The 12,524-nt window shown below is 54.5% G+C and overlaps 1 protein-coding gene across 1 annotated transcript in view; it reads left to right on the top strand.

The window, feature by feature from the left end:
- Nucleotides 1-12,524, top strand: part of LOC117888488 (adhesion G protein-coupled receptor E3-like) — a 255,697-nt gene that overhangs the window by 8,914 nt on the left and 234,259 nt on the right. The window contains 1 exon segment of the mRNA XM_034791932.1: nucleotides 4,378-4,434. Within this exon segment, the coding sequence (XP_034647823.1) occupies nucleotides 4,378-4,434 (57 nt within the window).

Raw genomic sequence — 12,524 nt, forward strand, 5'->3', positions numbered from 1 at the left:
ATTGAACAGCAGAGTCAAAGGGAAGGAGCTGCAGAATGCCAACCACAAGGCGCGGGAGACAAACAGCTGCTCCTGTGCTGCGCCCATGAGCTGCTGGTTCTACAAAGAGCTGAACGCAATACTCGGTGGTGACCCCACCTCCACTGCAAAGGCCACTGTGGATACTTCGGTGGCTCGCGTGCCAGTCAAAAGTGGACCGAGCCATGAGGAGGAAATCTTGGATGAGGATGTGGAGGGTGAGGGGGACCCAGAGGCAGAGGATGACTCGGAGGTCAGAGATGCATGCAGCCAGGAGCTCTTTTCTACCCCGGAGGAGGCTAGCCAGTCACAGCTGTGGGATATTGGTGAAGCGCAAACAGGAGAGGAGGCCCCTGGTAAGTGGATTTGATTTTGGGAATCGCTGACGTGATGAGCGGCAGAACAGGCTGTTGATTGGTTCCTTCACTTCACAGGAATCTCCCTCAGAGATCTCCAGGAAACTATAGTGGAGATACTGGATAATCCGCTGCCGCAGGTTTCTCAAGCACGTGCCCAGTGTACAGTAGGGTCTCAGAAGGATGATTTACCCTGCCCCTGCAGCTACTCACCATTTTGGGGGTCTTGAGGCTTATATGTGCTCGCCTGGGGTCAGCCAGTTAATGCCAGGTGTGTGAGTACTGGCTGTGTTTTAAAGCACTGAATCAGTGTTCTCTGTGTTGCAAACAATCCTGCTTCTGTAAAATGTTGTATTTAAACTTCACAGAGATGACTCTGGGAGCCCGGCCTCCCTCTTTGTTATCCGTGGCTGAACGTCTGCGCAGAATTCGAAAGCAGTCACAAAGAACTAAAAGAGGACTTCCTGCGTGATGTTATGATACACTCTGCTGCTGAGAGACAGGAATTGCAGGAGTGGCAGAACAGCGAGAAGAGGGACCGAAGGAGAACGTGGCGCGCCAGAATGAAGCCACGGAGCGGCTCTTAAAGGTTATGAAGCGCCAAGCAGACACGCTCCAGGCGATACTAGCTCTTCAAACTCAGCAGCTCCGCGCCTGACCTCCCCTGCAGCCGCTGTCGCAAAACTCTTTCCCATGCGCCCCCCCAGACACCGTCAACGCACTGTTATCAACCTCCTGGCTCCACTCAATACCCACGGCATTCCACTCCTCCCCCCTCACAATCCAGCACTGCGGACTCCCACTACCCACAGCACTCAACACCCATCCCTCTGAGGTTTGGCCCTGCTGAAGCACACCACACGCTGCATGGTACTCCAAAGGAGAAGGTTGGATATGATCCCTGGACATACACAAATCTTTAGCCATCCCAGGACCCCTCCTCCCCCTGGGACCTTCCCTTCCCCCATCCCCCCCCCCCCCACTGCTGATTTTTTTTTTTTTTACTCCGGCTGTTGGTTTTTAGTAAAATAATTGTGCTGGTTTGAAAGGAATTATTTTATTTATTCATTTATTTTTGTATTAATTGAAAGCAAAAAGATCCATGCAAAGCAACATACAACTATGTTAAACCCACATATTGTATCGTCTGCACTAATCACCTCCTAGCATTACAAGCACTGCACTACCGAGATAAGCAACAAATCTTAGTGGCTTTCTGCTTTAAATTGCTGCCTCAAGGCATCCCTGATCCTTATGGCCACACGCTGCCCCTCTAATAGCCCTGGTCTCTGGCTGTTCAAACTCAGCCTCCAGGCGCTGAGCCTCTGTGATCCAGCCCTGAGTGAAACTTTCACCCTTCCCTTCACAAATATTATGGAGCATACAGCATGCGGCTATAAGCATAGGAATATTGTCATCAGCCAGGTCCCACTTCCCATAGAGACAGCACCAGCGGGCTTTTAAATGGCCAAAAGCTCACTCAACAGTCATTCTGCACTTGCTCAGCCTGTTGTTCAACTGCTCCTTGCTGCTATCAAGTTACCCCGTGTGTGGCTTCATAAGCCACGGCATTAAGGGGTAGGCAGGGTCTCCCAGAATCACAATGGGCATTTCAACTTCCCCTACGCTGATCTTCTGGTCCGGGAAGAAAGTCCCTGCTTGCAGCTTCCTGAACAGGCCAGTGTTCCGAAAGATGCGCTCATCATGCACCTTTCCAGACCAGCCTCCGGTAATGTCTGTGAAACTCCCACGGTGATACACAAGCGCCTGGAGAACCATTGAGAACTACCCCTTGCGATTAATGTACTCAGTGGCTAGGTGGTCTGGTGCCAGAATTGGAATATGCGTGTCATCTATCACCCCTCGGCAGTTAGGGAAGCCCATTTGTGCAAACCCATCCACAATGTCACGCACATTCCCCAGAGTCACGGTCTTTCTGAGCGGGATGGGATTAATGGCCCTGCAGACTTCCATCAAGTCCAAGGATCAACTTTCCCACCACTCAGTGCTTGTTTCCCGAGCCCAAACGAGGTGTTCCACTGTGTTCAGCACCTCCGTGAATGCCACAAGCAATCTCGTATCGTAGCTACTACGCGTGGCGAGATCAATGTCGCACTCCTCTTGCCTTTGTAGTTTAAGGAATAACTCCATTGCCACTCGTGACGTGTTGGTCAGAGCGAGCAACATACTGGTCAACAGTTCGGGATCCATTCCTGCAGCCCGAAGAGGCAGGCCACGCAATACACAAACCCGTTGAAAGATGGCGCTAAATGCGGACGGAAGCACAGGGATTGCTGGGATGCGAAGCAATGCATCATGGGGCATTGGGACAGGACCTAGGATGCCCCGCAACCCCCTCCGCCTTCCCACAACTCTTAGCGGCAGAAGAGAAAGAGGTGCTCTGTGGGATAGCTGCCCAGAGTGCACCGCTCCGAATACCGCTGCAAGTGCCACAAGTGTGAACACGCTATTGCACAGGCAGCTGACAGTGTGAACACACAACAGCGGTTTCCATCACGTGGAGTCGAACAGACGGGCTGTCCTCTCTCAAGCTCTGCGCTAGCTCCATCCCCAGCTATGGGCTGGATGCAGGAATCCCTGGGTCATTCTCTGGCCTGTGCAGTGCAAGAGGCCGGATCAGCCTGCTCCCTTCCTGGCCTTAGAATCTCTGAATTAATGGCTCGGCCTTCGCTCCCCGGGAACTGTGATGCCGTCACCTCCCCAGCTCCCTCATCCTCCATAGAGTCTCCCCTGGGGAGGTCGACCGGAGCTGAATTTCAAAGCCACGCCCCCTTTCTAGCTCCCTTCCTAGGAAAGCACAATGGGGTTCCACAGCCCGCTGTGCTTCCCCTTTCACATCACCTCGGGCATTCAGCCCATGGGTCCTTTATCATCTGGTTCTTCGCAAAGGCATGTGGTTAATGACTCGGAGCAACAGAAGCCTGTGTTGTCTTTCCGCCCCATCCTCCCCTTGGTGCTTCCCCTTTCAAAGTGAGTTTGTCCATTGCATGGACGCACTGGGTGACCTTGGGTAAGTCATTACCCCTCACTGTACCTCACCGTGCCTCAGTTTCCCCATCTGCAAAGTGGAGAGAATGCTTCTCTCTTTGCCTATTGCCATGAGCCTTTTGGGTCAAAGACTGGCTCACTGTGTGTCTGTGCAGCTCAGAGTGTGATGTGGCCCTGAACTCAGTCAGCTCTAGGCAGCACCTGGCATAATGGGGGCCGTGATTTTGTTGGGCTCTGGACGCCACCTGGCACAATGGTCAGGGCCGGATTTCCGATTAGGCACAGTAGGCACGTGCCTACGGGTGCCGGCATTCTATAGGGCGCCTAAAAATTCAAACTTTGCCACTCTCAGGTCCCAGCAGGGGGCAGGGCCAGCTGAGGGTCGACAACGTCACCTCTTAATAGGGCCAGTGAGTGTGGGCTTGGGAGAGTGGGTCACTGGGGGAGTTCATGGGGCAGCTCTGGGCAGAGGGGGTGGGGGGTTCTGGACAGTGAGCAGAGGGAGCGCTGGGCGGCACCTAAAAGTTAAATGTGGTGGGGATCCCCTGCCACCCAAGGTGGTTAAGAGTTTCTGAGCAGCAGGGGTACCCTGCAGTTCCCGGCTGCCTCCAGGCGGCGGGGCCCCCAGAGCTCCAATTTGCAGGGGTGGGGGGGAAATGACTACCAAGCCCCTGCACCTAGGGGCGCCTAAGTATAAATCCAGCCCTGACAATGGGGGCTCCTGGTCTTTGTTGCTAATACACACAATAAAAGACCCAGTTGCCCTGGTCAAAAGTCCAGTTCCCAACTGGAATCAGTTAAAAATATTAGCAGGGATCCCAGCTGGGGCTGATTTCCCAGAGCACCAGGTTTCTGCATTTTTAATTCCACCATCAGCAAGGCACTGACTGGCCCATTGGCCCAGGATTGGCAGGACGGCGGCGGCTGGGGGTGTGTGCAGCTGAGTGGCGGTTACCATCTGCCCATGGTGCCTTACCCTGTCTCTGCCTTCCAGGGCTCTGCATCGCCCTGTGCCTGGGGGGCACCGTGGCCCAGAATAACGGCGTACAAGGTAAGGCTGATTCCTCCTGGCTAACCTTCCCCAGCGCTCCCGGCTGCCCGGGGTCTCCGGCCTCCGCCCCCTCCGGTCCCTTTCCCTTGTGGGAGGAGAGCAGAGTCAGGGCTCTGGCGAGCCGGGAGCAGCCCCTTAGCGTGGGCGTCTTGGGGTGGGTTTATAGAGCACGATGGATGCGTGCAGGGGAGAGGAGAAGGCCCCTGCGTAGCAATCCCCTTCCCTTCCCAGCCCCGTGGCCAGCAGAGAATAGACACTGGGGCCCCGGGCTCTACACTGGGGGCTGGAGTGAGGGGCAGATCCCCTTTGTAGCCAAGGGCCGTGTTATTGACCAGCTCGAATCAAACCCCTGATGGCTCAGACATTAGAAGTGGCATTTGTAATTCTCCCCCCCCCACCATCTAAAATCAGGCTGAACTGAAACCTGGGACCCACGTGCCCAGCTGGGGGGTATTTGGGATCTGGACTCTGTGCCCCGAGCCCAGCTCTGCTGCGAATCCCAAGATGGGATTTGGGCAAATTCCCATTAACCCACTGGGGTCCCCCAGTGCTGCTCCCACCCTGCTCCGTCTGCTCCCATCCCAAGCCCTGCAGCCAGCTAAGCTGAAGCCCTGGCCGCCCCCCTTCTCTCTCTCCCCCTGCTCCCTCCCCCTCCCCCCGCTAGCTGGGACACATCTGAAGCACAGGGAGTCCCCCTGCACCCGCGCACCTGCCACGCTGCAGAGTTTGAGTTTTTTTGCTTTGCCATTCTGGCTGCCCCATTTTTTGATGNAGCAGATTGGGGCAGCCCTGGCTATACTTCCCCCCTCCAACCCACAGGGATCCAAGGAGGGAGGGGGCAGAGGCAAGGCAACTTGACATCCCCCCCAACACACAGGAGCCTGGAGCCCCAAGGGGACGTCTCCCAACCCACCCCACATACATGGGGGATCTGGGTGTTTGTGGGGCCGAACCCCCCGTACCTGGGACAGGAGGCTTGGGGGGGGGGGCTGTTTCCGACATTCCAGCAGCAGAAATGGGTAACTGAGAATCAGGCCCTTAATCAGGAACTGCTCAGGGCCCCGGTCACCTGGGTCCCGTCACCCAGCTCAGTACAGGGGTCTGGGGGGTGATACGGGGAACGTCTCCCTGTCAGGACTGTACAGAGCGTCCCCTCTTGCATTACAGATATTAACGAGTGTCTGGGGCCGAGCCAGCCAGACTGCGGACACAACGCAAACTGCACCAATGTGGCTGGGAGTTACTACTCCCACTGCATCCATGGCTACGAGCCCAGCTCTGGGAGAGCCATCTTCAAGGATGCAAGTGAAAACACCTGCCAGGGTGAGCTCTCCCCTGGCCCCCACCTGCTGAGACCCGCCCCCCCACAAACACAAATGCTCGTTCCAGGCCTGGTGCTGCACCGGGCCTGCTGCCATCTTTGGGAGTGTATCGAGGTTGTCAGCGAGGCTGTGATGAGACGTGACCCTCGCCTGCTCCCGCAGAGCATGAGGCCGGGCTCACCCTGTACCCGGCGCTTGGACAGGGAATAAACCCTTGGGGTTAGAAACAGACCCACAGAGCAAACTCCTTGTGCTGCAGAGATGCGCTGGGGAGAGGGGACGGGACACTAGTGCCCTGCTGAGCCTGGGAAGTGGCCCCAGGAACGGCTCTGGGAATTGGGCTCAGGCGTTCTTGACTTCACACACACACACCCCGTCCCTTATTGCTTGAGCTTCCGCCGGGGGGGAGGCAGCCATGCTCTGCTCTGGCCTCTAGGGCAGGGGTGGCCAACCTGAGCCTGAGAAGGAGCCAGAATTTACCAATGTACATTGCCAAAGAGCCACAGTAACACATCAGCAGCCCCCCATCAGCTCCCCGCCCTGCTCCCAGCTCCTCCCACCCACTGACAGCCCCGCCCATCAGCGCCTCCCCCTTCCTTCCCACAACTCCCAATCAGCTGTTTGCTGGCGTGCAGGAGGCTCGGCGGGGGGAGGGGGAGGAGTGAGGGCACTGCAGGCTGAGGGGAGGGGGCGGGAAGGGGTGGTGTGGGGGCAGGGCCTGTGGCAGAGCCAGGGGTTGAGCAGTGAGCACCCACCGGCACATTGGAAAGTTGGCGCCTGTAGCTCCAGCCCTGGAGTCGGTGCCTGTACAAGGAGCCGCATCTTAACTTCTGAAGAGCCGCATGTGGCTCCAGAGGCACAGGTTGGTCACCCTGCTCTAGAGGTGCAGCTGCTAGATCAAGGGACCCTCCCGCTCCCCCAAGTTCCCTGCATGGGCAGCGGTGTCAGGGGCCATGTGCTGTGACTGGCATTGCCAGCCCAGCCCCAGGCTTCCCTGAGGCACCCCCAGTTCCAGCAGTCTGGAGCGGGGACATGGGGTTGGCGTTCGTCGGCTCCGTGTGCTGTCCCGGCTCTGGGCAGGTCGCTGGCCCGGCAGACCTCCATCGAAGTGCCCAGACAGCCCAGAGTCGGATCAGTGGTGAAGGTGCTCGGCCAGGTTTATCGCCAATGCAGCCCGGTGCCAGCGCCCAGAGATGCCACAGGGACACGGCCACACGTCTGCCTCTGACAATGGACCCCGACAGTTACAGACTGAGACAAACCATCCGGGATAAACAACCTACATCCCAGCTTGCGTGTTTCACAACATTTCTTACCCCGCACTTGTGCCTTTCTCCTGCTGCTTCAGACAAAACATTCCCCACCCGTCAAACCATCTTATCGTGCGCTAGGCAGGGGAATCTCGTGCTGGGATGTGGTTACACAGTCACTGTGTTTTGGCAATGCCGGCAATACCGGGGCCGAGTTCATGCACCAGACGGAGAACTTGCAGGAAGCTTCTGCTTGGTGACAGGGTTTGACTGGTGCCTGAGGGGGCCACACTGAGATTGCTCCATCAGGGCAAACTGCAGAGTGGGGCCGACAATCCCCCACTGGTTAGTTCTGAAACTTCGATTCACCAAACCAGCAACAAACCAGCTGCTCTGATACCGTGCGGCTCACCCAGAAGCCAGAAACACAGCTCCCGGCTCCTTTTCTAATATGGCTTCAAAGGCAGAATTTGGGTCATTTTCACCTGCAAGTTGCTTAACCCTTTCTGGCTCAGTGTCCCACAGGGCCAGACTTTTGCTCAGAGCATCACTTCTGCTGACTTTGGTTCGGGCCTAGTACCAGGCCCCTGCTCCAGGCTCTCTCTGCTCCAGCTCCATGACGCTCCCCCAGGGCAGCGCTGGGAGGGGTATGTGCTGGGACTGGCATTGCCAGCCCAGCCCCAGGCTTCCCTGAGACACCCTGGCTTCCAGCGTCATGGCGCGGGGACACACGGGCTGGCCAGCTCCGCGTCGCTCCCCCAGGGCAGGGAGTTTGTCCAGGGCACAGACCGAGAGGTCTCTCTGGGCTCGCAGTGCAGTGGATTTGGAGACCCCTTTGCACTGGTGAAGCTGGCACATGTACCAATGCCAGTCCCCTGGCAGGGGATACCCACATGCTGGTGTCTCCACCGGGGGACGCTGGAAGCTGCCAGCTGCTAAATCGCTTTGTGCTGGTCCCTGTCTGTGCTCCCTGGCCCCCCGAGTCAGCAAAGCACATGCTTAGCTCCAGCCCTGCCCAGCTACGCACTTAACTCGGCTCCAGTGGGTCTCAAGTGCATGGCTGAGCTCCTGAGGACAATCCCAGGCACTAAAAAAAATCAGATTCACTTAGAAAATCACGAGCTTTAGAAAGACCAATGAGCAAGGGGCAGTGTGTGGATTGGATTGAATTGAAAAGGGGCAAATTCAAAGCAGAAACAAGGAAATACTCCTCCACCCGGGGCAGCAGTAGCCTCTGGAACTCACTGCTACTGCAGCCTGGAGGCTGTGAATGTGTCAGTTTTAAAGAGGGACTGGCTGTTTCTATGGGGAACGACAATGCCTGGAGCTGTGCTAGTTAATGGATAATAATTCTGGGAGGGAGGGAAAAGCTCCCACTTCAGGGCTTCAGCCGAACTCCAACTATTAGAAACCAGAACGAGACCTTCATGGGGACAGATTATCCTCTCGCTGCTGCTGCAGGTCACTTACAGTTTCCTCCATAGCACCCGTCTTAGACGGGATACCGGGGTAGATGGGCCTTGGGGCTGACCCAGGCTGGCAATGTCTGTGTGTTCCTCTGTGATTGGAACCTGAGGGGGATTTCTGCCAAGTCCCAGTGTTCCCACCCCTTGGGCAACTCAGCTTCAAACATGGACTCCTACATCTCCCCAAATCTTGGACCCATAGGGGCTTGGCCCATAGAGGCCACAGTGGCAGATCTGGGGTCTGAAGGTCCCCTTCCCTCTGTTATGTTCACGGCACACACACACAGTTAGAAACAAAGCATCACATCCTCTCGCTGGCGGGCTGCAGCTCAACACAGGGTTATTCTTAGAATCCAGAACATCAGCACACGAGGACCCCGAACAGAGAGAGACAAAGCAGGCTGCTCCTGAAGGCAAATGGGCACAACTAACCCCACTTGGCTCTGGGCTGGGCTCTTTGGCAGACACACTGTGGGAAACCCCAGATTATATGCTTGTCACCCGAGCTCCCTAGAAAGAGAGTCCAGGAAAGCCCCTTACAGAAGTAAAGTGAGAGCTTGTGATGCTAACACAGTTTTCAATACACCATATTCTCGAATGGCCGTTCCGCTGCCAGAGCCTAGTGTGGCCTGAGCATAGCTGAGAATCAGGCCTGTGATTGTTAAGTTCCCAGGGGCCCGGTCACCTGGGTCCCATCACCCAGCTCAGTACAGGTGGGTGATACAGGAACGTCTCCCTGGCAGGACTGTACAGAACATCCCCTCTTGTTTTGCAGATATTGACGAGTGTCAGGGCCCGAGCCCGGCAGACTGCGGACCCCACGCAATATGCAACAACATGGCTGGGAGTTACTACTGCACCTGCATCGATGGCTACGAGCCCAGCTCTGGGAAAACCAAATTCATGCACGCGAGTGGGGACACCTGCCAGGGTGAGCTCTCCCCTGGCCCCCACCTGCTGAGACCTCCACCCCACATGCTTATTGCCAGCAAGGGGCCGCACCAGGGCTGCTGCCAACTTTAGCAGTAGCCGGAGGCCATCAGCGAGGCTTTGATGAGACATGACTTTTGCCTGCTCCCGCAGAGCATGGGGCCGGGCTCACCGCTGTGCCTGGCGCTTGGACAGGGAATTAACAGACCCACAGAGCAAACTCCTTGTGCTGCAGTGATGCACTAGAGAGAGGGGAGGGGACAGTCGCTGGCCCCAACATGCAGCATCTGGGCTGCTAGTGTCCCTCTGAGCCTGGGAAGGGGCCTCGTGTCTGGGCCATGGAAATAGCACAGTGCGCTCTGCCCCCTATGGGCACAGTTAGCCCCAGCCACGCTCCTGATCCTCCCCCTGTGGGTCCTGGGGGGCACAGACTAGTGCAATGCTGCGCACCCCTGCCTCGGCCCCTACATCAGGGGCTAGGAGCAGGGTGGGGGCAGGACCCCTACAGCAGCTCCACTCCAGCTGGGGTGGCCCCTTTTGCCGGGTGGGGGATTCTCGAGTGGCCGTTCGGCTGCCAGAGCAGCCTAGTGCCGCCTGAGCGTAGCTGAGAATCAGGCTCCATCCGGGTGGCGCTTACCTCGGGCGGCTCCCGGTTGGCAGTACAGCGGGGCTAAGGCACGTGTAAAGGTGGGGTCTCCCCAGCGGGCAGAGGTGTCTGTACCCAGCAGGTCTCTCTGCAGAATAGATCGAAACACGTCAAGAAGACTCGGAGACAGGAGCAGGAGGGACAGGCAAAGTGGAGTGTAAATGGAGGGGAGAGAGAGACAGAGTGAGACGGGGAGGAAGGGAGGGAGTTTTGTGGCAGCCGCATGTTAAACTATTGCCATTGTGGGACTGGCATGTGGACAGAGAGCAGCCATCGGGCCTGGGAACAGAAGCGGATTTCCCCCCAGGCAGGAGTGAGTTGATATGAAAACCTGATATGAAAGCTCTAACGTCTGTTCCTCTCTAAGTCCCCAGCATTAACCCCAGCGTTGAGTTTGAGGGAATCAAAGAGACGTGCAGAAATTTCTCTCTGCAGGTACGTTCAAACCCCTCATTCATTTGTTGGGGATTTTGCCCTGTGTTTTGTATCACCAATATGGAAATTCCCAGACAAAAACCTTTCCTGTTGGTATTACAGTGACCCCTGTAAACCCCATCCAAGATTAGGGCAATGCTGTGTTTGTTCCTTTCATCGCTGGGACTCGATCCTCCTCATCCTTCTAGGCTGGTCCCATCTACATGTGATCAGCTGTTCAAGTCCTTCTCTATTCCAGTTTGTCTTGAAGCAGTTCCTCAGAAACTCCAAAGCTCATCAAATCCTTTTGTTTGACAGCCACCCATCTAGTCTGGGGTCTCCCAATCCTCTTATCTTCTGCGTCTATCTTTAGCACCTTGTTTCCTGTTTGTTCTTCTGACCTTCTTGTCACACACCCACACCATCTGAGCCTGGTTCCCTCAGCTTTTCTATCATTAGTCCTACTTTCACTCTTGCCCTAATTCCCTCATTTCAAACTTGTAACTCCAAGCATCCATCTTAACATTTTCACTTCCTCTGTCTTCAAAATAGGTCCTGGCTCTTCCTCAGTTCCTGGCTTTTGGAGCCATACAAAAGTGCAGGCCTGATCACCATCTTCTAGATCTTACTTTTCTGTTTGACAGGTGTTCGCCTATGGCAGAGCACTCCCTCGCTTCTCTCCCTTTACTCCATGACTTTCCCAATCTGCTTATAAGTTTTTTGTTGAGTTCATCATTTTCTTGTACTATCACAGAATTGTAGGAACAGAAGGGACCTCGAGAGGCCATCTAGTCCAGTTCCCTGCACTCATGGCAGGACTAAGTATTATCTAGACCATCCCTGACAGGTGTTTGTCCAACCTGCTCTAAAAAATCTCCAATGATGGAGATTCCACAACCTCCCCAGGCAGTTTATTCCAGTTCTTAACTATCCTTGACAGGAAACTTTTCCTAATGTCCAATTTAAACTGCCCATTGCTTTTTATCCTATCCTCAGAGGTTCAGAAGAACAATTTTTCTCCCTCCTCCTAGTAACAACCACTCATGATTTTATATACAACTCTACCCCGATATAACGCAACCCGATATAACATGAATTTGGATATAACGCAGTAAAGCAGTGTTCCAGGGGGGCAGAGCTGTGTATTCCGGCGGATCAAAGCAAGTTTGATATCATGCAGTTTCACCTATAACGCAGTAAGATTTTTTGGCTCCTGAGGACAGCGTTATCTCGGGATAGAGCTGTACTTGAAAACTGTTATCACGTCCCCTCTCAGTCTTCTCTTTTCCAGACTAAACAAACCCAATTTTTTCAATCTTCCCTCATAGGTCATGTTTTTTAGACCGTTAATCATTTTTGTTGCTCTTCTCTGGACTTTTTCCAATTTGTCTACATCTCTCCTGAAACTCAGTGCCCAGAACTGAACACAATACTCCAGTTGAGGTCTAATCAGTGCGGAGTAGAGCGGAAGAATTACTTCTCGTATCTTACTTACAACACTCCTGCTAATACATCCCAGAATGATGTTTGCTTTTTTTGCAACAGCATTACACTGTTGACTCATATTTAGCTTGTGGTCCACTATGACCCCTAGATCCCTTTCCACAGTACTCCTTCCTAGGCATTCATTTCCCATTTTATATGTGTGCAAGTGATTGTTCCTTCCTAAATGGAGAACTTTGCATTTGTCCTTGTTGAATTTCATCCTATTTACTTCAGATCATTTCTCCAGTTTGTCCAGCTCATTTTGAATTTTAATCCTATTCACCAAAGCACTTGCAAGCCCTCCCAGTTTGGTATCATCCACAAACTTTATAAATGTACTCTGTATGCGATTATCGAAATCACTGATGAAGATATTGAACAGACCCAGATCTGATCCCTGCGGGACCCCACTCATTATGCCCTTCCAGCTTGACTGTGAACCACTGATAACTACTCTCTGGGGATGGTTTTCCACCTAGTTATGCACCCACCTTAGAGTGGCTCCATATAGGTTGTATTTCCGTAGTTTGTTTATGAGGTCACGTGAGACAGTGTCAAAAGCCTCACTAAGGTCAAG

This window comes from Trachemys scripta, chromosome 16 (assembly GCF_013100865.1).
Source record: "Trachemys scripta elegans isolate TJP31775 chromosome 16, CAS_Tse_1.0, whole genome shotgun sequence".
Lineage (NCBI taxonomy): Eukaryota > Metazoa > Chordata > Testudines > Emydidae > Trachemys > Trachemys scripta.